Below are 24,816 nucleotides of genomic sequence, written 5' to 3' on the forward strand. Positions count from 1 at the left end.
TTTGAGTTTTCAATAAGCCTGGGTTGTGTAGTGAGAGCCTATCTAAGAAAAGAAAAGAAAGAAAAGGAACATAGATAATATGTAAACAGACGGATATGTCTATGGTCCAAAGAAAGTTTATTTCCCAAGTAGGCAGGTGGACTGAGTAGTGGTTGCTAAGCCCTGCATTGTATGTATACACGTGCCCATTAAAACTATTTCATTAAAACTATTTTCCTCATTTAGCCATAGAATTAAAAATAAATGTGGAAGTAGTCATAAGAATTTAATTTGCAGTCAGGTGGTGGTGGCGCATACCTTTAATCCCAGCACTCAAGAGGCAGAGGCAGGCGGATCTCTGTTCAAGACCAGCCTGGTCTAAGGAGTGAGTTCCAGGATAGCCAGGGCTGTACATAAGCAACTCTGTCTCAAACAAAACCAGGAAAAAAAACTAATTTGCTATCTGATATCATCTGCAGTACTCTTGAAGATGGGGTATTAAACTAAAGCCCATCTTGTCTTACCCAGCAGGGCCTTTTGTTTATGACAGGTGGTAGTGCAGAGCTACCCCATAGTCACCCTCTTCCCTGAACTGTCCTCGGGTAGCCTGAACTGATCTTATTGTAGTGTATAAGCGATATTAGGACTAAACTGTTCCCTCTAAAGGTGATTAAAAAGAAAATAATTAATGTAGGCAACTTTATTACCAGAATACCTGGAGGCCTAAATCAATTATTCTCTTTGGAATGAACAGACTATTAAACATTTTTAAATAATAGACTTGGCTTTGTTCCTAATATTGTGCTATCCTAGCTCTTTCTTTTGATTACTGTCTGAAAGTCTCTCAGATTTTTCCTGTAATTTTTCCCTTAGAGCAGTATCTTTGCCTTTTATCCAATTTAGTACTTAGCACATATTGGCTCAAGACTTTTCTCTTTGCCTCTGCAGCATGGCTATTGTAAAGATATTACTTGGTTTATGCCGGGCTGTGGTGGCGCACACCTTTAATCCCAGCACTTGGGAGGAGGACAGCTAGAACTGTTATACAGGGAAACCCTGTCTTGGGAAAAAAAACAAAACAAACAAAAAAACTGATGAGTTTGGATGGTTTTTTTCCCCTTTAACAGGAGTTTGACAATTATGCAGAATGGGACTTAAGAGACATTGATTTTGTTGAAGACGACTCAGACATCTTACATGGTAATGTTTATTTTTTCAAATGCTTATTCAGTACAAGTACTGATGACACTGTGCTGAATGCTGCGGTATAAGGACTAATAAGGCATTTTCTCTGCTCTTAGTGAATTCAGTGGTTGGGCTGGTGACATGGCTCAGTGGTAGAGTGTACCCTAGACCCTGGGTTAGATTCAGATACTACAAAAAACAAAATAAAACAAAATCTTGTAGCTAAGTTGCTGAACTTACCCCCTTGAACTCCTGAGTATTACACTCACTGGCCTACATCACCTTTCCCCACACTGGAGATTGAATGCTGTGAACTGTACGATGCACTGTGGTTGCTCTTCTTCTTTGAGATTGTTGGTGCATTGGTTCACGAGGGTAGAGAGAGCAGAATTGGGGAACTGGGTTCCGATGACTGTAGGTATGATCGAGAAAGCCGTCTGGGAGATGACTTCAGAGAATCAGCTCAGCTTTATTCCAGAATATAGGAAATATATAGGATTGGGGACCCTGGGAATAAACCCTAATTTGTATTATGTGGCACGGTCCTATCATAATTCTTCATACATGACAGCAGGGTCTTGTAGCAAAGTTCCTAGCACAAATCTTAGTTACCATGTGTGTAGTGGGGAGGCTTCTACTAGGGAACATGCCAAGGGTCATGCTAAAGATAAATCAGGCATCCAGGCTTAGAGACAGCTTTCAGATAAGGTTAGTCCTCCAGGCCTAGGGACACTCTTCAGATATGAGCAGGTAGAGAGCAGAAAGTCTCATGGGGAGAGAGTTCCCATGTCTTCAAGCTTTGGAGAAAGTTACCAGGCCATGATAGACTGATTTCTGGACAACAAGGCCTTCCAATAATATACAAATAGGTGCTTTTTTTTAAAGAGAATATTTCAGAAGCCCTGGAGATCCACAGGGCTGCCTTTCTGGCAGCACCATAAAGGTGCTTCCTTTATGGCTCTGAACTCTTACAGTAGCTTCCCTGGCAGCGTGACTATAGCTGGTACATGTTGCCCCCAGCCATCTCTTAGAGCACCAAGTGAAGGGTTCCAGGAGCCCATGAAGAAACAAGAAGGAGCTTTTAAACATACCTAGCACACAGCGGGGCACATGTTATCATTTATAAGAGGAGGGGGGACTGGTTTCACTAGGGACAGTTGTGAGTCACTTGAGTTGGTGACAGACAGATAGATAAGCCATGCCATGCCGAGACAGTTTGGGTATAGAGTTTATGTAGTGGGTTATGGAGGGAAAGGGGAGAAGGGGGAAAGTGGGGAAGAGAGAGAGAGAGAGAGAGAGAGAGAGAGAGAGAGAGAGAGAGAGAGAGAGAGAGAGAACACTGGAGAGGGGTGGAAGATCCTATTTTCCTTGGCTAAAGAGGAGCCAAGGTTGAGAGTGGATGGAGCTTGTCTCTTAAAGGTACAGTGTACCCAGGTGACAGGCCAGCAGATTACAACAGCACAGATTGGTGAAAATCAGGACATTGATTCAAGCTTGAGCTTGCTTCTGAGTCATTGTGGAATCTTAGGCAAGTCCTTGAAGTTCTGCCTGCTGTTCTGTGTCCCATATCGGTAAAGAGTGAGTGACACTGATTAGTCAGGGAGTCAGGGTGGACGTGTTTACAATGGATGATGGTGTGCAATGCGGATTGGTGGTGTTATTCCATTCCATTGTACTCGTAATGTGACTGGCATTAGCAACATTCCTTTTAGGCTCCCTCACTCATAACTGCTGGAAGGAATGTGGTCTTATGCCAATAAGCTCTTTCTTTGTGTCACCTTAAGATTCACATTCATGGAATTTGTCCAATCAAGTTGGCTTTGTGGTCCATTATGGAGGCATGGGATACAATAAGAGGGATAGGTAATTGCATTCCAAGTATGCCAGAAAGTTCCCAGCATGGGCCCAGGAAAGGCCTGTCCCGTGAAGCAATTTCTGAAGAAAATAAGGAAGTTCTGCAATCTTGTAAGTGGTGACATGTCCTACTTTGTTGAACTAAGCTATTACTGATTCAGAAAGAAGCATAGAAGACTCATTAACTCAGCACTCTGGTCTTGTGACATTGATTTCCAGGCAGATACTTACCTCCATTCATCTGTGAAAATCTCTAAATATGTAGATAACCCTTCCCCTAAGTGTCCCAGCATCCAAAACCTTATGAATAGGTCAACTTTCTTGTTTTTATTCCATAAACCAGGCAAGTTAGAGGCATTGGGCACTATGTGCTGAGTCAGTGTTTGCAATACTTCTCAGGGTTACACTTTAGTACAATTTGTCTTTCCTCCCTCTGGCTTGTTGTTCCAGACAGGGTCTAACTCTGTAGCCATTAGCTGGCTTATAATTTGCTGTGTAGACCAGGCTGTCTTGGATCTTGTTGTGTCTGTCTACTCCTTCCTTCCTTTCTTCCTTCCTTCCTTCCTCCCTTCCTCCCTTCCTCCCTCCCTCCCTCCCTCCCTCCCTTCCTTCTTTCCTTCCAAGATTTATTTATTATATATATGGTGTTCTGTCTGCTTGTATGTTGCAGGCCAGAAGAGGATATCAGATCTCAGTAGAACCACCATGTGGTTGCTGGGAATTGAACTCAGGACCTCTGGAAGAACAGCCAGTGCTCCTAACCTGGGCCATCTCTCCAGCCCTATTTTTTGTTTTTGTGTTAGGGTTTTATACTGTAGCCTAAGCTTATGGCCATCCTCCTGTGTTGACCTTCCAAGAGCTAGGATTATAGGCAAGAGTCACCATTACCATATTCAGTCTTTACATCTTTAATATCTTTGTTGCTGCTGCTTTTCTGTGGCTCACTTTGGAGTCTTGTGTAGCTAGCTGTTCCACACTGAGAGGTAGGAATAGATAATGTTCTCTTTTTACATTCAAATAAATATGCAAAGATAAGTAATTTGCATCTGACTTCCTACTAACTGACTTTAACTATTAGGTCAATAGTCTTTCATTGATAGAATTTTATTATTTTTTGAAGGAACAGCACTTACTGGTGTGTGTGTGTGTGCGTGTGTGTGTGTGTGTGTGTGTGTGTGTGTGTAGAGAGAGAGAGAGAGAGAGAGAAGACAGGGTCTCTCATTGAACCTGAAACTCCACATTTTAGCTAGGCTAGTCAGCAAGCTCCCAGGACCCATCCATATGCTTTTACAGACACACGCAGCCATGCCCAGCTCTTACGTGAGCTCTTTCATAACAGTCACTTTCCCTTGGAGCCTTCTTCCTAGCCATTTGTTTGGTTTTGGTTTTGATTTAGGTTGTTTGTTTGTTTGTTTTTGAGACAGGGTTTCACTGTGTAGTGTTGACTGTTCTGAAATTCAGGTGCTGGGATTAAAGGCAACACCACTTAACTGCCTCTTTATTTGATGCATAGAGTGACACACTCCTTTAATTCCAGCACTCAAGAGGCAGAGACAGGAGGATCTCTGAGTTTGAGGTCAGCCTGGTCTGTGTAGTGAGTTCCAGAACAGCCAGGACTGCATAGAGATCCTATCACAAAAGCACTTTATTTTTACTCTTTCTTATTATGTCTATTTGTGTGTGTGCATGCGTATATGTGTGTGAGTGCAGGTACCTACAGATGCCAGGCATGTCAGATCCCCCTGGAGCTTGAATCACAAGCCTTTCTTATTTATTTATTTATTTATTTGTTATTTTGAGGCAGGGTTTTGTTTCTCTGTATATCCTGTAAGCAGCCCTGGAACTTGCTTTGTAGACCACGCTGGTCTTGACTCAGGTGCTGGAATTAAAGACAAGTGACACCACACCTGGCTTAGTTACAAGCCATTTTGAGCTATCGGACATTGGTGCTAGGAATTGAGCTACAATCCTCTGCAAGCGCTCTTGACCTCTGAGCCATCTCTTCAGTCTTACCCCGTATTTTTTTGTGGCAGAGTCTCAAGTAGCTCAAGCCTTGGGAGAATGACCTTGAACCTAATCCTCCTGCCTCAACCTCCCAAATCCTGGGATTACAGGTGCAATTTAGAAAGCTTTACTTCTGAGGATTACCTGAGTTACAGGTCTGTGTTTGTGCCCATGCAGTGAGGGTTTTGGTTGGCCTCTGCAGTTCATTCCTTTCAGTTGATTTTCTTCCCAAGCAAGCAGTAAGTGCCTTCTGTCAAGAAAACAGAAACATGTTGCTAGCTATTTTGAACAATGTTAGAAATACATTGCAGTGGGAAGGAGCTGCCTCTGTCTTCTGCCCACTTCTTGAAATATTTTAAGGCTAGCCATTTGGAAACTATCAGTCCTCAGTGTAATCACAGGGCAGCTATTCTTCCCCCATAGCTGAAATTTCAGAACCTCGTGTCAGTGGGTAGGTTCTGCGTGGTTCTCTTTAGTGGCCTCTGGCTAGTTTGTCTGGCAACTTGTACTTGGAGCTCTGAACTGCTCAGAGTGGACTGTGAACTAATAAATCTCATTCTCGCTGTGCCTGCCTTCTCATTTCCATCCTGCTCAGTGCTTCCCAGGTTGTTACAGTCTTGCAATCTTTGTTGCTGAGTGTGCTTTGTAAGGAAAGGGGGTTGTTTCAAATACTAATTTTTCTCTTAAAGAATTCCAGTTCTCCTCCCATTGCTGCAATTTCTTTTCTTCCCTTGTTGCCTGGAGCCAGTGGCACTAAAATGATCAAGCAGTAGAACCAGTGGTTAACGGTATTTATTTATAGATTATTTTTGTAGTACAGTCTCAAGACTTTTTCTGTTTTAATTTAGTCATTCCTACACAAGTCTTGGGAAACAACATGGTAAAGTTAGTGTTTTACAAAATTACAGAAATGTTATCAAAAGTATCCCTAATTTGCACAGATCTCCAAGATACTTCTTTTCTGTAGATTTTATCTAAATAGATAAGTGAAGGATTTAAAGAACCTAAATGTGAGTTCTTGAAGTGTTTCCACTATTACGACTTTTGTTCGCTTCTGTTTGGAATTGTTACTTCTCAGTCCTTCTATTCTCATAAGAAACTTCATTATATACATGTCAGAGACACCTGCTTTCTTCCTTTTTCATATCCCTTCCACAGCCTGCCCACCACCTGTCTGTTAAACAGAGGCAGGGTATGGATTGTTCGTAGTAGCAGGACAGTGACATGGAACAAGCCCCAAATCAAGAACGATTTCATTCTTAAAAGTTTGTAATGTTCCCAGCCCTGGTGACGCAGAAACAGGCAGATCTCTGTGAGTTCAAGGGCAACAAGGTCCTTCCTGGTTAGTTCTAGGCCAGCCAGGGCCACATCGTGAGAATGTCTCCAGAAAGAATGTCTACACACACACACACAAACATTTTTTTTAAAATATTTATTTATTTATTATGTATACAATATTCTTTCTGCGTGTATGCCTGCAGGCCAGAAGAGTGCACCAGACCTCATTACAGATGGTTGTGAGCCACCATGTGGTTGCTGGGAATTGAACTCAGGACCTTTGGAAGAGCAGGCAATGCTCTTAACCACCGAGCCATCTCTCCAGCCCCGACACACAAACGTTTTTTAAGACAGGTTTTCATATAACATAGGTTGGACTGGAACGCTAACACCTCTGATTATACATTGCTTGAGAATTTTTTGTTTACCTTCATACAATAAAAGAAATAAATTCTTTTTAGTCTTTTTTTTCCCCTACCATATAGTCTGGTTTGAGTAGAAATGTGGGTTTCAAGCTGTCTCTGTGGAGGAACCTTCAGGGACTACTGCTGGGAAAGGAAGCTGGGCCTTGAGTAGTAGGTTCAGCCAGATGAAGTCTAAGTTACTGTGCCTGAACTTGGACCTCTGTATGGGGTAAAGATGAGATTATGGTGCTTTTGAATTACCAGCATTCCAGAAAGCTCTAGGCTCTTAATTTGAAATAAAGCTTTCTTGTTGTAAGATAAATATATATTCCCATACACAAATTCATTGCTAGAAAAACTAGTTCATTGTTGACTGAGTTTTCTGTCCTGCCTGGTTCTTGGAGTTGTTAAATCTCAAAGAAATTACAGAGTTTTACATTAGTTATAAACTGATTGGCCCATTAGCTCAGGCTTCTTATTAACTCATAATTTATATTAGCCCATTTTTCTTTTTTTTTTAAATATTTATTTATTTATTATGTATACAATATTTTGTCTGAGTGTATGCCTGCAGGCCAGAAGAGGGCACCAGATCTCATTACAGATGGTTGTGAGCCACCATGTGGTTGCTGGGAATTGAACTCAGGACCTTTGGAAAGGCAGACAATGCTCTTAACCACTGAGCCATCTCTCCAGCCCCCTAGCCCATTTTTCTTATCTGTATTAGCCATGGGGCTCGGGGCTCGGTACCTTATCTGGCGGGGCAGTCACATCTTGCTTCTTCTGTGGATGGGTCACAACAACTGTGAACCAAGCTTCCCTCTTCCCAGAATTCTCCTGTTCTCCTTGACCTGCCTCTATTTCCAGTCTCGTTGTCCCGCCTATACTTCCTTCCTGGCTACTGGCCAATCAGCGTTTATTTAAAATATAATTGACAGAATACAGACCATTCTCCCACACCAGTTCATTTTTAAAGATTATATTTCCTGACACTTGGGTTATTCACTTTGGTTTTTCAAAAGTCATGTGTCAGGTTGTTTTGCAATGCTGAGACTTCTTTCTTCCATGAATATATTCAGTAATGAAAAAACCCAAACACACATTACAGTACACAAAGCTTAAGGAGGTGGTAACAAGTTCTAAGATAGTTTCAGAACGTACTGAAGTCATTAAATTAAAAGTGCTTTCAGATTCAACAGAAAGGTGGTTATTAAGCAGTGTAGTGCTAAGTTATGTCTTGTAGTTTCTTCTAGAATTACTAATAATGAGTCTTTATTTTCTAACACTAGAGGTCTAATTATAAACTGCCTGTGGGTTTTTAAAAAAAAACTTTAAATTTTTTATTAATAAGCCAGATTTAGGATAGGAGCAGCAGAAAAATTAAAGTCACTAACAGATAGTCAACGCGTGGAAGGCTTATTGTTTTTCTGAGACGGAATTTCTCTTGCTGTTCTGAAACTCTGTAGACCATGCTGGCCTCAAATTCAGAGATCCACCTGCCTCTGCCTCCCAAGTGCAGAGAATTAAAGGTGTGGCTTCATTGTTTTTCTTAGCTCTGGACCCAGGTCACCTGCATTTAGATCTGTTCTTAGCAGCTGTGGGGTCTGCAGCTTGTTTTCTGAGTATGGTATGGAGGGCCTACGAGGGAATGATAGGAAACAAGACAGTGGAAGGCCAGGCATACTGTATAGAGCTTGAGCCTCTGTCAGTAGGGAGGTGTAGCTGAAGAATTAGAAGCAGATGAACTGTACCATTAAATTTTGTTGTAAAATAATGCTCTTAGTCCCATTTGGAGGGAGGGAGGGAGTTGAAGAAGTCATGGTCCATAGTAAGTATGATAAAGTTCTTCTGTAAGGAAGCATCAGGATGACAAGATGCCTAAGTTGAGTGATAGGATTAGACAGAAAGAGATGCATTTCGGAAATGTTACATTTAGCTAAGACTCAAGCTGGCAATGAGGAGAAGGAGGAGAAAGAGGTTCCAGGTTGGTTTCTGTCTTAAACAACTAGACTACTATAATGCCATTAACTATGGTTAAGAATTTTAAGATGGGAAAGAAGCAGAATATATAAGTTTGCAATGGAAGCCGTGTAAATAGGAATATCTCAAAATAATTGTGAGAGTTTGAGATGGTGTAGTCTGATGGAACTTGGAACCCTGGGAGCCAAAGAGCTTGTAGAAGTGAGGTGAGGAGTGAAAAGAGACAAGAGCAGAAACCGTAGGAACTTTGAAAATGGGAAAGAAAGAGCAGGACTGTCGTACTGATTCCAGTTTGTCCTTTTTTTGTTTACCCTGAGACTAAAACTAGAAAGGGTTGGGGCATGTGCAGGCAAGCAAAGCGTGCTTTTTACTGTGGTTAAGCTGCTTAACACATCTTTTCATCACAGAATGCAGAACTCAGTGCTGTAAACAGTTGCTGCTGCCCACATGAAGATGTTACTCTAGGAACATGCCAACACTGTCCATCAGTGCTGTCCTGTCATTGTCTCTTGAGCTGCATCCTGTGCAGTTACAGCAACACTCATTTTTGAACTGGAGGTTTAGCTCAGTGATACAGAACTTGTCTGGTCTGGTTTGGTTGCCAGTGCTACCAGAATAATGATAACAATTATTATTTACTGATAGAGAAATTTAGTGTGCTAGGATACTTTTCATGGAATAGTTAAGGTTTGGGTAAGCCAGGCATGGTGGTGCATGCCTTCCCAGCTCTCAGGAGCCAGCCCTTAAAAATAATTGTTTGGCAGGGTTGTTTATTTTTTCTTTTGTCTTGACTTTTATTTTTATGTTTATTTATGTGTATTTGTATTTATAGCTCTGAAGATGGCTGTGGTAGATATCTATCATTCCAGGTTAAAAGAGAGGCAAAGACGAAAAAAGTAAGTATAGAAAAGCCATCCTGTGTTCTCTGACCTTTGGGCTGTTGGTTGCATGTTATCTATAAGAACACTCCACATAACCAGGCGTGATGGCGCACGTCTTTAATCCCAGCACTCAGGAGGCAAATTTCTCTAAATTAAAGCCAGCCTGGTCTACAGAGTGAGTTCCAGGACAGCCAGGACTGTTTCACAGAGAAACCCTGTCTCAAAAAACAAACAAAAACACTCCACTTAACTTGATATGCCAGGCTTGACTCCCTATGGGAGGCCTTACCCTCTCTGAAGAGTGGATTGGTGGGGGAAGGGAGGCAGGAAAAACTGTGGTTGGTGTGTAAAATGAATAAAAAATTCAAAAAGAAAAAGAAACTCCACTTGTAGCTTACCATGTGATCTTGCAGAATTCAGTTGTTAAGAGTTGCTGTTAAATGTTATATTTTATAATGCTCTCCCGTTTAAGCATGTTTAACCTATATTTATTTCAAGTGGCTTCAAAGTATGTAAACATATGGTTGTAAATGTGTGATCAGTGTGTCCTTTCAAGGCTAGTAGTTTCCCTTAAATGACTGTTGTTAATTATCACTTCGATGAATTGTGTAGATTAGTCTCATGATATGGACAGATTTCCTTCTCAATCATCTTGACAAGCACATATTTTTCAGCATTTGTCACTGGTAACTGAATCATGTGTGAGTGTCCTCTATACCCCGAGAAGGACAATGTGCCATTCTCCATTTAGAGGCTATTTCAGAAGCATGTGCACACTTGACTCTCCAGACCCTGATGTTCCACCTCTTAGTAGTTAGCATGTGTGACAACTATAACATATAAAACACACAAAATTTGAAACTTACTTTTAATACATACATTATTGTGGTTTTTCATTCTAGGATTATAAGAGATCATGGATTAGTCAATCTTAGAAAGTTCCGATGTGAGTATGAGCTGATTTTTTTTTTCTATTCTAAATTTTTCTAACACTGTTGAGTACTTTCAGGTCATTGTGGGAGTGCTCATAATCCACATTGCATGCTAGCTAGCATTACCTAGGAAGATTTGACAATTCTGATGCAGGACTTGTGAGTAACTCCAATAGTAGAGGGGTGTGTAGCATGTTTGGGTTGATGTTGATCCCTTGTACAGAAACCAAAGCAAAACGAAACCAAAGGCGTTTGAGGCAGCTCTGATTCATAGTGACAATAAAGAGCTATTCATTTATAGTCAACAGCATTGCCTAAGAATTAATTGTTATAGTAATTACAGCATGAATATTAATGGATCATTTTCTAGACAGTCATGTTTCAAAATTATGTGTTAAACATAACCTTGGTCTCAGGTTATGAAAACATTTTTGTAGGGCTGCAGAGATGGCTCAGCAGTTAAGAGCACTTGCTGTTCTTGCAGAGGGCCAGGGTTTGGGTTCCAGCACCCACATGTGGCTCACAACCATCTATTTATTATTCCAGTTCCAGGGATTTGATGCCCTCTTTTTATTTCTGTGGGCACACATGTGATGCACATACACACCTGCAGGCAGAGCACTTGTGCATGTTTAAAACAATTTTTTTTGTAGAAAAATCAGAGGGGTTGGGGGTGTCTCACAGTTGGAAGAGTGCCTTAAGTAAATCAGCTTGTCGCACGGGGTGACATATGCACATAGTTGATTGACTTTTTCTGAATGTTCTTTGTTTTTGTTTTTTTGAGACAACATTTTGCTGTTTGCTCTGGCTGGCTTGGAAGCCTCTATTCTAGAGAAGGGCTGGTCTCAGACTTCTGATGGTCTTCCTGCCTGAACCTCAAGTTCTGGGATTGTAGGCTCATGCTTCCATATTAGCTGGAAGGTTTCTTGTGTCTTTGCTTTCCTTGTTTTCCTCCAGTAATCCTGCAGAAATTAGCCAGAGTTCTGTCTTAGAACATAGATTCTGCCTTTAATTCCCTTCTCTCTTATGACAACAATGCCTGATCCTCTGCCTTGTCTTGCAGATTAAAAGACATGAGCAAGGACATCAATAGCACTTAGTAGTAGAGATGATCTTCGTGATAACAGCATCCCTTTGTGAGGTGCTGTGATGCTGTAATTATGATTGGTGATTTGCATTCTCAGCTGTTGTTTGTGTGCTGTAATGGGCAAGTTAGTCATGTGAGGGTAGGAAAATGTCCTGCATTTTACTGCTTGTTTTAAAAAATAATACCAGAAATTTAGAAGTGCTTAAATTCTCTGTGACGTTATGTTTTACTTTTTCTAGTAATGGAGCGGCGGTATCCCAAGGAGGTCCAAGACCTTTATGAAACAATGAGGCGATTTGCAAGGATTGTGGGACCAGTGGAACATGACAAGTTCATTGAAAGCCATGCATGTAGGTGTTTTTTGGAAGTGTGTGTGTGTGTGTGTGTGTGTGTGTGTGTGTGTGTGTGTGTGTGTGTAAGGAGATTTAGAAGCTTAGTGAGGGGCAGGGGAATAGCTCAGTGGGTAAGAGTGCTTGCTGCATAAACATGAGGACCTAAGTTTAGTTCCCAACACTTACATGAAAAGCTGTATTTGTCCACGCTAGTGCTTGGAAACGGGTGTTGCTGTGGTTTGCTGGCCAGCACCTAGCTCTAGACCCGATAAGAAACTATCTCAAAGGAATAAGGTGGGAAGTGGTGGAATAGGACACCCATGTAGTCCCATGTCCTCCTGATCTCTGTGTATATGTATATATCACACACATGCACAACCCTACATGCCAAAGAGGAGGAAAACACAGTAACTTACAAGTTAGTACAGGGCTTTTGTTTATTGTTTTAGGGATTTTTTTGTTGTTACTGTGTTGTGTTTTTATTAGTTTTCTTTTTGGTGTCTTTTGTTTGTTTTAATACAGGGTCTTACTGTGTATGTAGCCCGGGCTGGCCTGGAACTTTCTGAGTAGTCCAAGCTGGGCTCAGACTGACTTGCAAGTCCTCCTGCCTTTGTCTTCTAAGAACTGGTTTACAGATATGTGCTACCATATGTAGCAGTTTTTACTTCTTACAGAGGGAACAACACAGTAAATTCCTGTGTCTGTGTAGCCAACTTCAGTGGTTTTCAGCATAGTACCCATCCAGCTTCATCTGAAGGGAACTAGGAACTCCCCTACCCTCTTGTTCATAAGCTGGTTTTGAAGCCAATTCCAAACATCATAGTATCGCTTATAAATATTTTAAAATTAGTTTCCGTCATGGGAACAGGGTTGTTGGCTCATGGAAACAATATTTCCATCTTCCTCTGGCCTTTCTCTGGTATTCCCAAGAGCATTCATCCCAATTCTAATTGGATTTTCCACTATAAAAAATTGAAGTTGTTAAGCAGGAAGGCCTAAGACTTTGAGGCAGCCTGCACTGGGGTTTTATTTCTATACTCTCCTCATGAGAGCTGTATGTTTATTTGGCTTCTCAGTTTAGTTCTGGAAAGTTTTTTGTTATATTGTGATTTTCTGAAAAGTGCTTTACAATTGCTCTCAAGGTGCAGATATTCCTTAGGAAGAATCACAGGCATTTATCTGAACGCGGTTGATTGTCCTCGGAAAACACCTTGTTTGGTTGTCATTCTTTGTGTGGTTGGTATCTAGTGACTTATCCTTTACTTCCTGTCCTAGTTTATATCATTCCTGGCTTATGTGTCACCCTGTGGATGGCTTTCCTTCAGCACATGTTGGAAAAGCACCAGCTTGGACTGCTCTGTCACAGAATAACCCAACAGTGCAGTCTGAGCTGTGTGCTCAGCAGCAATTTGTAGTTCATAGAAAATGCAGCGCTCTTTAGTCCCTATAGGAAAAAGCTAAAAAAAAAATCAGGGCTTGAGCAAAGCTTTGTCCTAACCACGCAGCAGGGTCTCATCCACAAACTGCATCAGAGAGCGTGGATGGGTGAGTAGAAGTGCTAGCACAGAAGGAGGAACAGGAATACTGCATTTTAACTACATTTTTTTTTAAAAAAAAATTAGCTTTCTAATCTTTTCGTTTTTCAAGATATGGTTTCTCTGTGAAGTCTTGGCTGTCCTGGAACTCACTCTGTAGACCAGGCTGGCCTCAGACTAACAGAGATCCTACTGCTTCTGCCTACCACCACTTGGGAGTGCTGGGATTAAAGGTGTGCACCACCACTACCCAGCTCGGGAAGCATTTCTGATGAGATGTTCAAAGTAAAATGTATCCTGAGACGAAGTGACCCCACCTTTTACATATGGCAGAATCATTGAAACACACCCAACAGCTCCCTGACATTGACTTGTTTTAACAATTTTTCTCCTTTGTTCTCCTGGGGAAACAGTGGAATTTGAACTCCGGAGGGAAATCAAGAGACTCCAAGAATATAGGACAGCAGGCATTACCAATTTTTGTAGTAAGTATGCTTCCGACACTGTCAAAGTGCCAGTGATTTACAAGTACAAAGGGAATCTCTGAGGTCTTGAAAACTTAAAAAAAGATACCTTTTCAGTTGAGTTTTCAGACTTCCTAGTAAAGTTTCATCTGTTCAGTTCCTACAAATATCGTTATCTTATCAGGACAGAGTAAAAGTTATGGCACACAGCAAAAACAAACAAACAAACAAACAAACCCCAGTGCTTTAGAATTAAGAGTCTGCTGTGGCTCTTTAAAAAAAAAATAAATAAATATCTTAGCCGGCCATGGTAACTCACATTGTTAGTCCTAGCACTGGGAAGGCTAAGAAGATCACTTGGGGCCAGCCAAATCTGTTTAGCATATTCTAGACTAGCATGGAGTACAGAGTGAGGCTGTCTACAGACACACACATACATGAGAGTGAGGTAGAATGGTGTGTGTGATCCTTATGTTCCAGAGTTTAACCTCAGTCTTTTAAATTTTATTTATGCATATAATCATTTTTTATTTACCAGGCTTTTACTGAGGCCAAGGTGCTTACATCCAATTTAAGGTGCTGGTATACTTTTTTAATAGTGATAAATATCTATCATTTTTTAACATGTACCAGGTCTATGGAATACATTTCACTTTCAAATCATTGGATAACATGACACACTTAAGAGATATCATCACTTCTATTTAATAAAATCAAAGCTTAAAGAGATTAAAGAGCCAGTCAGTGGTGGCTCATGTCTTTAATCTCAGCACACAAGAGGCAGAGGCAGGTGGTTATCTGTGAGTTCAAGGATAGCCTGGTCTACAAAGCTACACAGAGAAACCATGTCTTGGGGGGAAAAAAGAAAATAAGAGAGATTAAAGAGCTAGTTAATAGAAGAGCCAGGTTGTAAGGAAAGGCTCTGACTAGGCAACATAGACCTGGGGGTGTCTATTAGTGTTAGATTGCTTATCACACATGTGCAGGACCCTGTGTTCAGACCTAGCAAACAAGCACATAAGAGACTGGATTGCTTATGGTTAGGTTCTGACTCCTCTATTTACTAGGTCTTTAAGTCTTTTGAGAATTGGTGAGAAAGTTGGGCAGTGGTGGTGCACGCCTTTAATCCCAGCACTGGGGAGGGTGAGGGAGGGGTGTGTGCAGAGGTGGGCGGATCTCTGAGTTTGAGGCCAGCCTGGTCTATAAGAGCTATTTCTAGGACAGGCTCCAAAGCTACAGAGAAACCCTATCTTGAAAAAGAAAAGAAAAGAAAAGAAAAACAACAACAACAACAAAAAAGAATTTGCTAGAGCCACTGGTATGGTAGTCTGAAATCTGTAAAACTTTATTGATGTGTAGAAGACACTAGGTAACCCTTCTGTTGCATAGGAAACATAATTCAGTCTGGTTACCTAGTTCTGCTTCCTATGTGTATGTTATAGAGAGGAAAGTTGCAGTACAAAAAGGGCTTTTTTTGTTATAATTGGAATTGGGTTTGATGGAAGAATATATGTCCTTATATGTCTTCAAGTAGCTGATTGTATACTTTAGTGGTTTAGCACTATGTTAAGATGTTCAGAGCCCTGAGTCAGATCCACTCACAAATGGAAAAAGTAGAACCAAGTATGACATATTTTAGACTCAGACATACATTTGACTCCTGGGAAAAGTTAAGAGAGCAGTTTTGCAAAGGAAACCTGAAATGGCCAATTTTGGTTAAGCTCAGTTAGCAGGCCCTCTGACTCTGCTCTATTTTCCTTGAAGTCAGGTGTCTTTTGCCCCTCCAGGTGCCAGGACATACGATCACCTGAAGAAGACTAGAGAGGAGGAGCGCCTTAAACGCACCATGCTCTCAGAAGTTCTCCAGTACATCCAGGACAGCAGCGCATGTCAGCAGTGGCTCCGCCGGCAGGCTGACATGTATGTAGTTGGGGCGGGCTGAATGAAGCACTCCTTCTGGCATTCTTGGGCCTTTACATGTATTTTTAGACACTTTGGTAGGAACTCTGGGTGTTAGGGTAGTAAGGAATTTGGGGGGGTTGGTTTTTCGAGACAGGGTTTCTCTGTAGCTTTGGAGCCTGTCCTGGAACTAGCTCTTGTAGACCAAGCTGGCCTCAAACTCAGAGATCCCTCTGCCTCTGCCTCCCGAGTGCTGGGATTAAAGACATACGCCACCACCGCCTGGCTTGTAGTAAGGATTCTTACCAGTCCATCTAGAAACAGTATAAAACTGGCAGACATAAGAAACTAGTCGGGGGCTGGAGAGATGGCTCAAGTGGTTAAAAGCACATCCTTTTCTTCCAGAGGTTCTGAGTTCAATTCCCAGCAACCACATGGTGTGGCTCACAACCATCTGTAATGAGATCTTGTGCCCTCTTCTGACCTGCAGGCATACACACAGACAGATCACTGCATACAAAATAAATAAATGAATAAATAAATAAATCTAAAAAAAAGAAAGAAACTAGTGGGCCATCTTGGCACATGTGAGTTCAAGGCCAGCCTGGTCTATAAAGTGAGTTCTAGGACAAGGCTATATAGAGAAACCCTGTCTTAAACCCCCCTACCTTATTCCTTATTCCCCCCCCAAAAGAAACGTAACTGGTCTTGTGTAATTCTCTGTTCCTATTTTGTTCTTATTTAAAAAAAAAAATGTCTCTGAAACGGATTGTGGTGGCACTCACCTATAATTGCAGTGCTATAGAGGGGGAGAGGGAGGGAGTACTGCTGAGGTCCAGGCCAGTGGAGGATATACAGTGAAACCCCGTCTCAGCTCCACTCTCACCCATGTCTGTCCCCACCTAGATGCTGGTGTGGTTTTTGTTAAAATTTCCTTTCCTGCAAATGCCTTTGGTGCTGTCCCCTGTTAAGAGCCCTTAGCAAAGGTGAGGGAAGTTTTTCTCTTTGGAATACGTTTTCTTTCCTGTACAGTGAGATGACCTCTGAAGTGTCATGTAGTCTCACCACAGCTATTCTTGGATGATCTTCCTGATAAATGCTCCCAGTCCTATAAGGGGTTTTAGAAATTGCCTTTGAGCTGGGCGATGGTGGCGCACGCCTTTAATCCGAGCACTTGGGAGGCAGAGGTAAGCAGATCTCTGTGAGTTTGAGGCCAGACTGGTCTTAAGAGCTAGTTCTAGGACAGGCTCCAAAGCTACAGAAAAACCCTGTCTCAAAACCAAGGAAAAAAAAAAAGGAAAGAAAAGAAATTGCCTTTGATAAGACCTAAATCTAAATTCTTTTTCTTTGTTTTAGTGATTCTGGGCTGAGTCCTTCTGTTCTGATGGCTTCAAACTCAGGTAATGATTTCTCAGGCTATCACCAGGGGTTTTGTGGATTGTGTTTTCTTTTCTCTTCTTTTCTTTTCCAGCACTGGAGATTGAAGCCAGGCCTCTCACTTACTGGACATGTGTATCTTCTAGCACTTAGCTATCCCCCAGCCCAGAGCAAGTGTGGACTGGCATTTACATCTCAGGGGTTGTGTGACAAAGCTGCTCTCCTTCTGTAGGCATGGTCCTTTGGTGGAGCGATGGTAGTGAGCTGTTGGAATGGCTCATGCACAGCAGCTTGCTTTCAGACTTCGTGGTCAGACAGGGACGGCCCTTGTCTCAAGCAGGACCCAGAAGTATGCTCTTTTACTGCTGCTTACAGTCAGGGCTAGAGTTGAACCTGTGGCAGCATTGCAGTGTGCTTTGGAAGTGCTACATGAAGAGCTATGGATTTGACATGAGCAGCAGGGCACTTGCCAGAGACTCAAGGATGTCTTGTGACTAGAGGCTTAAGGAATCTATGCTTCTGAGCTTTACCTATTTTGAGTCTGTACCATTTTGAAATTAACTGTCAGAGCAAGACTAATAGGCCGGTGTGGTGTGATGATTCTTGGTTTAAAGATTTATGTCTATGTGCCTGAGTTATATGTGTGTATCACATGTATGCAGATGCCTGAAGAGGGCATTGGATCTTCTGGAACTGGAGTTGCAGACAGTTGTGAGCAGCCTCATTAAGTGCTGGAAGCTGAACTTGGATTTTTTTTGCAAGAGCAGCAACTGTTTTTAACCTCTAACTTGTGTTTCCAGCCCCTCAAGTCATTATTTGATACTTAAAAGGAAAGAGAGCTTTTTAAGAGTCACCAAGACAGTGGTCTACAGATTTAATTTTGTAAGCTTTTTTTTTTGTTTTGCTTTTGTTTTTCAAGACAGGGTTTCTCTGTGTAATAGTCCTGGCTGTCCTGCAACTCCCTTTGTAGACCAGGCTAGCCTCAAACTCACTAAGATTCACCTGCCTCTGCCTCCCAAGTGCCGGATTTAAAGGCGTGCGCCACCACCGCCTGGCCTTTGCAAGCTTATTATTTCAAACCTCCCCCCTTGCTAAGTACAGAAATTAAAACACTTGTTACTGGCTATTTAAAACGATTGTGCAGCTCACTGTTTCCTCATACGGTGGTTTTAGCCTTCCTTCTTTCTCTTTGTGTTAATGTTGAGATTCCTGGCTCCGGAGCCTCTATGTTCTGACTTGCTCTTCAGGCAATGAAAGATTGGGAGCCCAGCATCCCTGGTTGTAGCCTAGCCTTGGGAGACTTGTGAGATAGCATATGATTTTTTTCCCCATTTCTTTTTTCTTAATTAATTAATTTATTTATTTACAGTTTATGTATGAGTGCTCTGCCTGCTAGCAGAGGACTCTGATCCTATTACGGATGGTTGTGAGCCACTGTGTGGGTGCTGGGAATTGAAATCAGTATCTCTGAAAGAACAGTCAGTGCTCTTAACCAGTGAACCATCTCTCCAGCCCCTTATCTCCATTTCTAAGCCTTCATTTCTTAGCCCCTTTGATGTCCTCAAGAATCAGGTTTCCCAGAACAACTTGAGCAGCCCTTTCTTCCTTCTGTCCCATTCCAGTGGCAGTCCCCATAAAACTTAACTCACTCCATCCATCCCCAACCGAGCACTCATCCCAAGCATCTATTCAGAATAAAACTAGGGGCAAGTGAGATGGCCCAGCAGGTAAAGGTGGAAGACTGGAAATCTCTGGACCCCTGTAAAAGCTAGGCCGGAAGTAGGGCACTGAGACCACACAGTTGTTGTCCGACCTTCACATCTGTGGCCTGTACACCACACATCAATCATCATCATCATCCATTAAAGGAAAAGACTCTTGTACACTAATCTTTATATGCTGGCCTGGCAAGACTGGTGCTGCCTCCTGTTTGGGTTTCTTTCTCAGATACGAAGTTAACATTGGTCCTTGCTTTGCCATATAGCAAATATGGTATTTAGCTTGTTATTCCAGTGTGGATCTTTCAGTTAAATGTCACTTCTTTTCAAAGCAGAATAAACAAACAGAGCTTTGGTGGCCTGATTCTGCCTTTGATCTGAAGGTACATAGTACTTGGTTAATTACCATGTTTACCTTGTCCTGCTGGAGAGTAGTGATGAGAGAATTTCTCCTGCAGGATTCCTGTTTCTATTCGTCAGCTGTCCAGACACACAGAATATAACTTTTCTAAACTGTATGAGCATCTGGCCTCCAGATTTTAGAGTCTCCTACCAAATAGGTTCCTCCACTGTGCGAGTGATCATTGATATTAGGTGTGCATGACCATATTTGTATATCAACAGAACAAAGAGCACACGGATTGTTATTTTTATTTTCAAATGAAATGTTGGGGTGACCGTATTAGTTACTTTTCTATTGCTCTGGTAAAACACCTTGACCAAGGCAACTTCTAAGTGAAAGCATTTAATTGGTTTATGGTTGCAAAGAGTTAGAGTCTGTGATCCAGAGCAAAGATATGAAAGGTATGGCAGCAGGAACAGCTGAGGGCTGTCATCCTAATCTGTGGTCGGAAAGCAGAGCGCACTCTGGGAATGCCCCCAACACCTCTGTCAAGGCCACACCACCTAATCCTTCCCAAATAGTCCCACCAATTGGGGACCAAGCATTTAAATCATCTAAATATCAGCCTGTGGGGGCTGTTCTCAATCAGACCACCACAGTGACCAACGAACTAGCTGAACCAGCCTAAGGGAGTGGGTTAGGCTTCCTGTTTTATACTTGAACGGTTGTACCTTTGTGAAGTATTTATTCTTTTGCATCTGTGTCTATAGGAAGACGATGTGCACCACCCTTGAACCTCACCGGCCTCCCTGGTACAGAGAAACTCAATGAAAAAGAAAAGGAGGTAATAAAAGGGAGAGGAACCAGAGGAAAGGAAAGAGGGGCTGATTAATTCATTGAGTTGTCATTAAAATCCATTACAACATCAAACCTATTTTACTGCACTTGTCTAACATGCACTGCTCTTGTCTGAGAAATCGAGAAGTTAATGAGCTAACTTTGGCAAGCCCCAGAAAACTACTTTCGTCTCGAAGCTACCTTTCCCCTTTTTGAGGGAAGTGCATACACCAGTGTCAGTTAAATAACAGCAGCAGCTGTCATTTATTGAGCATTTACGTGGTAGACACTCCACTTGATGCTTTATGTAAGTGAAACTTTTTGCAGGCCTAAAGTAGCTTTTACATGAAAATAGGACTTTTCTATTAGAATGGTTGTTTTGAGAAGTTCTGCAATGTAACCATCACTTAGAATGTTTTTGTAATTGTCTCCATGGCATGTTGATAAGCATAAGGAAAATAATTCAGTGTCGTGGAGTTGCATATTATTTTTATTTTTGAGGCGGCGTCTCACTCTCTAACACTGACTGGCCTGGAACTAAATCCCTGTGTAGTACTGTTTGCCTCAGACTCAACAGAGATTTGCTTGCCTCTGCTTCCCAGGTGCATGCACGCATGCGTACACACACACACACACACACTCCTACAATACATTGATTTTAAAAAGTATCATGACTGTCTTTGTCACTGTAATCACTGACCTGTCTCTGTGTTGCTTTTATCTGTTTCTAGCATTCTACACATCTAGTTAGGTATGGTTATAGATCTCTAATTTTAGCACTTGAAAGCCTGAGATGGGGGAGACTGTGAGGTCAGCCCAGGACATACAGTGAAAAGGCCATCTCAAAACAAATGAAAGTCTGCTTGGATGGTACTCTCATGTAATCCCACACTTGGGAGGTGGAGGCAAGAGGATCAGGGGTTTAGGCACATCCCCAGCTGTCAGCTATCTAGTGCATTCAGAGGCTACAGGGGACCCTGTCTCAAAAAAATCAAACCAAAATCACAGAAGAGGAGCTCATCTTACTCCTTTGCAGTTCCCAGTGTCTGTCCCCCATCTTTTGGTTCATAGCATCCGCTCATGTCAGACACTTAAGAAGTCACAGTGCAGGGACCTGTATTAGCCTTTTATTCATCAGAAAAAATAGCCATTTCTTTTGGGGTAGAAAGAAGTGTGTGTTGAAGAAAGTCGCAGACCAGTTTCTCAGTGTTGTGTGTTGAATGTTCTGGAATTCCATACATCTTTTTACTGCTTACCCATATGCTGGGGACTCAGACTACTCGGTGCTGACAATGGCAGGTGGTAGGAGATGAAAAACCAGAGGCTGCTCTCCTCTGCCAGTGGCAACAATGTGATTTCCACTTAGGAATCCAGGCACCTGCATCCCACCACCCCTCAATGCCCCGCTCTACTCTGGGTTATTTCCCTGACCATGTCAATATGGTGCTGAGCCACAACTCCAGGCATTTAACCCTCAAATCCTGGGCAAACCTGTCAGCTCCTCGGGGACATGTATTCTCTAACTGAACTAGACCCTTGAGACAGCCTTCACTTGCTGAAGGCTGTCCTGGCTGATGTCACATCTGCCTTTTTCTTCCTGAATGTCTGTCTCCAGAGAAGAGAGGAAGTGGAATGTGGCCCAGCCACTCAACAGCTCCCATAAATAGTTGGAGGTTGATGTCACTTTTTTTCAAATACATTTTATTTTGGGTGTATGGAGTGAAGGGAGGGGCATATGTGTGCCACAGTATGATGTGGAGGTCAGGAGACAATTTGAAGAAGTTGGTTTTCTGGCCGGGCAGTGGTAGCGCACACCTTTAATCCCAGCACTCGGGAGGCAGAGGCAGGTGGATCTTTGTGAGTTCGAGGTCAACCTGGTCTACAAGAGCGAGTTCCAGGACAGGCCCCAAAGCTACAGAGAAACCCTGTCTTGAAAAACCAAAACAAAAAAAAAGGTTGGTTTTTCTCTTTTCACCATGTTGGTCCCAGGGATCAAACTTAAGTTGTCAAGTCTTGATGGCACATGCCTTTGTGTGCCCAACCATCTCTCCAGCACCCACCCCCCCCTTTTTTTTTTCTTTTGAGGTTGCCATACCTTCTGGACTAAATTGTGAGAATGACGGATGTTAACGTTTATTCAATTTGTCGTGTCTTACAGCTCTGTCAGGTGGTGAGGCTGGTACCTGGAGCCTATTTAGAGTATAAGTCTGCTCTGTTGAATGAGTGTAACAAGCAAGGAGGCTTGAGACTGGCACAGGCACGAGCACTCATCAAGATAGACGTGAACAAAACCCGGAAAATCTATGACTTCCTCATCCGAGAAGGATACATCACTAAAGCCTGAGTCTCTGCTTGGCAATGCAAACCAGAAGTTTGGAACGTGGCAGGTCAAAGGACAGTGTACACATTCTGGAGACATGTATTTGAGTTGGATTCATATTGTGAAAAGAAGGAAGACACAGGGACTCCAAGTGCGTCGCTTCTTTCTTCTCTGCCCTGCTGTAAAGTGCTCCTGTTGTGGGAATAGTAATGCAGAGTGTGTGCTTGCCAAGTTATTATTAAACATGAGTGGGCATTCATTCCTAGCACCTCTTGTGACTCAAACAAGAACCATAGTACCTCACATCCTGACTTTGGTGAAAGTAGAACCAAGCCATAGCATTTCATCCTAGGGGTCCAGTGTGGATCCTTGCACTTGAGAGAGGAGCTCGCTAACTCTGGCTTCCCATCCTGCAGACAGATTTTAAATGAAGAGGAGGGTTTTTAAAGCACAGGAAAGCCTTTTCTTTCAAGGATTTTTTTTTAAGCTGACATCTTAGTTTATGAGCTGAAGAGGTGGAAAATCTCCCCCATGATGGTCTGTCTCAAGCTGCATTTTTAACTTTAATGTCTGGCTTTGTACTTTGCAGTCTGGCTGTCTGATCTGCAGTAGACTCTTGAGGAGGTGGCACCGGATATAAAATGTCTCTGTTATTTTTAGAATTAATGGATTAAAATGTTTTGCTATTTAATTTGTGGGTGTGTCAGATATTCTGGTAACTAAAAGCACACTTGGGTTGTTGGATGCCCGCCTCAACATGCTGCACTGTCTCTGCTTACACGTGTGTCCTGTGTCCTGGTCTCACCTTGTTACCCTGGGTTTCCAAAATACTAGGCCCATGAGGGTAGAGATGATGCAACTAACCCAGCTTTGCTAAAATTGAGACCTGAACCCTAATCTCTCAGTGGCAAACGACTAGCCTGCAATAAAAGCTGCTTTTCAAACACAAGTAAAGCCGCTTCATATGAGACTCACTAGCTGTGAGGATGAGTAGTTCCACCACATCTGAAACGTGGTCCTCAAGCCTTCAGCAAAATAGGAAGCCAAACTCCCAGTCGTGGTTATCCCATGTCTGCAGGTGGGCATAACTGTAGAGTCTGCACAGGTCACCTCCAGTAGCTAAGTCTCTCCTTTAACATTCAGACACCAGTTAGGATCCAGTGTTTTGCTGGAAGTGCGTGTTCAGACTTGTAACTAATACAAATGTGTTTGCAGCTTGCTAATGGGTATCTAGAGAATGAGAGAACAGTTCGTTTTTAAAAACTGAGAATGGGCAGGACAGGCGGCATGGCTGTGTCACACATGTGCATGTGGAGTCAAGACAACCACTCTCCTGTGTCAGTTCTTTCCTCCCACCATGAGTTCTAAGGATCAAACTCAGGTCGTCAGGCTGATGCAGCCAGCATTTTTACTGGCTACACTTTCTGCTGGACAGAGAACACTAGATCTGAGAGTAGTCCAACAACTTCCTTTCTTTAAAAAGGACAGCTTTTTGTCTTACTGTTTTGCTTTTATTTTCTTTTTTTTGAAAGAGGAAGAAGAGAACATGAAATTGGGTCCGTAGAGGTTGGCATGATATGGGGTAGTTGGAGGAGGAGAAATAATAAACAAGATATTTGAAAAAAATTTTAATTAAAAAGAAAGGAAAACTTGTTAGTAGGCATTCTTAGAAAATGCATTTTGTCACCACCACCAACACTGGTTGGTTATAAACAGATTCTATCCCACCGTGAAAGTTAATTGTTGGTCTGCGATTTCTGGATACATTAGACTTCAATGCTTGGTTGTATCTATTGTGGTGTGAAGGATTTTAATCTTGATTAAGGAAAGCTTCCTGGGAGAAGAGGGCTTTTGAGGCAGAGATGAAAATCAAAAGGAGGTGGGGAAATGACAGATGGAAGTGAGAAACTGTTGTAGACACAGGGAGGGGTGGAGGCTGGTGTGTAGGCGGCAGTGGGAGTAAGGAAAAGGGCCAAGAGATCTGGCTAGGACACAAGGGGCAGCTGTGGCCGTCCCGAACTGGAGGCTGATAGGACAGACTGAAACCTGGGAAGCAACTGCATGCTGATAAATGCTTGGGGATTAGTAGACATGGTGGGAAATAGCAACGGGAAGAGAAAACTATCGTTGCAGACTAGACTTTAGGAAGTAGGGTTATTGTTGCTTTGATGAGTGCAACTTTGTCAAATTCAAGCCTTATGTTCTAAAATTTCTCAAAAGTCTAGCCATATTTTGAGTAAGGAATTGTTTGCTTGCTTGCTTTTGGAGGTTATTTGGGGTTTTGGTTGGTTGGTTGGTTGGTTGATTGGTTTGGTTGGTTTTGGTTTTTCCAGACATGGTTTCTCTGTATATCTTTGGCTGTCCTGGAACTAACTCTGTAGACCAGGCTGGCCCTGAACTCACAGAG

The 24,816-nt window shown here is 42.3% G+C and overlaps 1 protein-coding gene across 2 annotated transcripts in view; it reads left to right on the top strand.

Annotated features, from left to right (window-relative positions):
* The window catches only part of Tada2a (transcriptional adaptor 2A), a 47,696-nt gene extending 24,596 nt beyond the window's left edge, over positions 1-23,100 (top strand). For both annotated transcript variants that reach the window (XM_048446707.3, XM_048446708.3), the window contains 9 exons: positions 1,107-1,179; positions 9,517-9,580; positions 10,468-10,511; positions 11,824-11,934; positions 13,865-13,936; positions 15,703-15,835; positions 17,171-17,214; positions 20,023-20,096; positions 22,248-23,100. In XM_048446707.3, the coding sequence (XP_048302664.1) occupies positions 1,107-1,179; positions 9,517-9,580; positions 10,468-10,511; positions 11,824-11,934; positions 13,865-13,936; positions 15,703-15,835; positions 17,171-17,214; positions 20,023-20,096; positions 22,248-22,433 (801 nt within the window). In that variant the 3' untranslated portion in view covers positions 22,434-23,100. The remainder of the gene's footprint in view (positions 1-1,106; positions 1,180-9,516; positions 9,581-10,467; positions 10,512-11,823; positions 11,935-13,864; positions 13,937-15,702; positions 15,836-17,170; positions 17,215-20,022; positions 20,097-22,247) is intronic.
* The last annotated feature ends 1,716 nt before the right edge of the window (positions 23,101-24,816 follow it).

Source organism: Myodes glareolus, chromosome 9 (genome assembly GCF_982192425.1).
Source record: "Myodes glareolus chromosome 9, mMyoGla1.1, whole genome shotgun sequence".
Lineage (NCBI taxonomy): Eukaryota > Metazoa > Chordata > Mammalia > Rodentia > Cricetidae > Myodes > Myodes glareolus.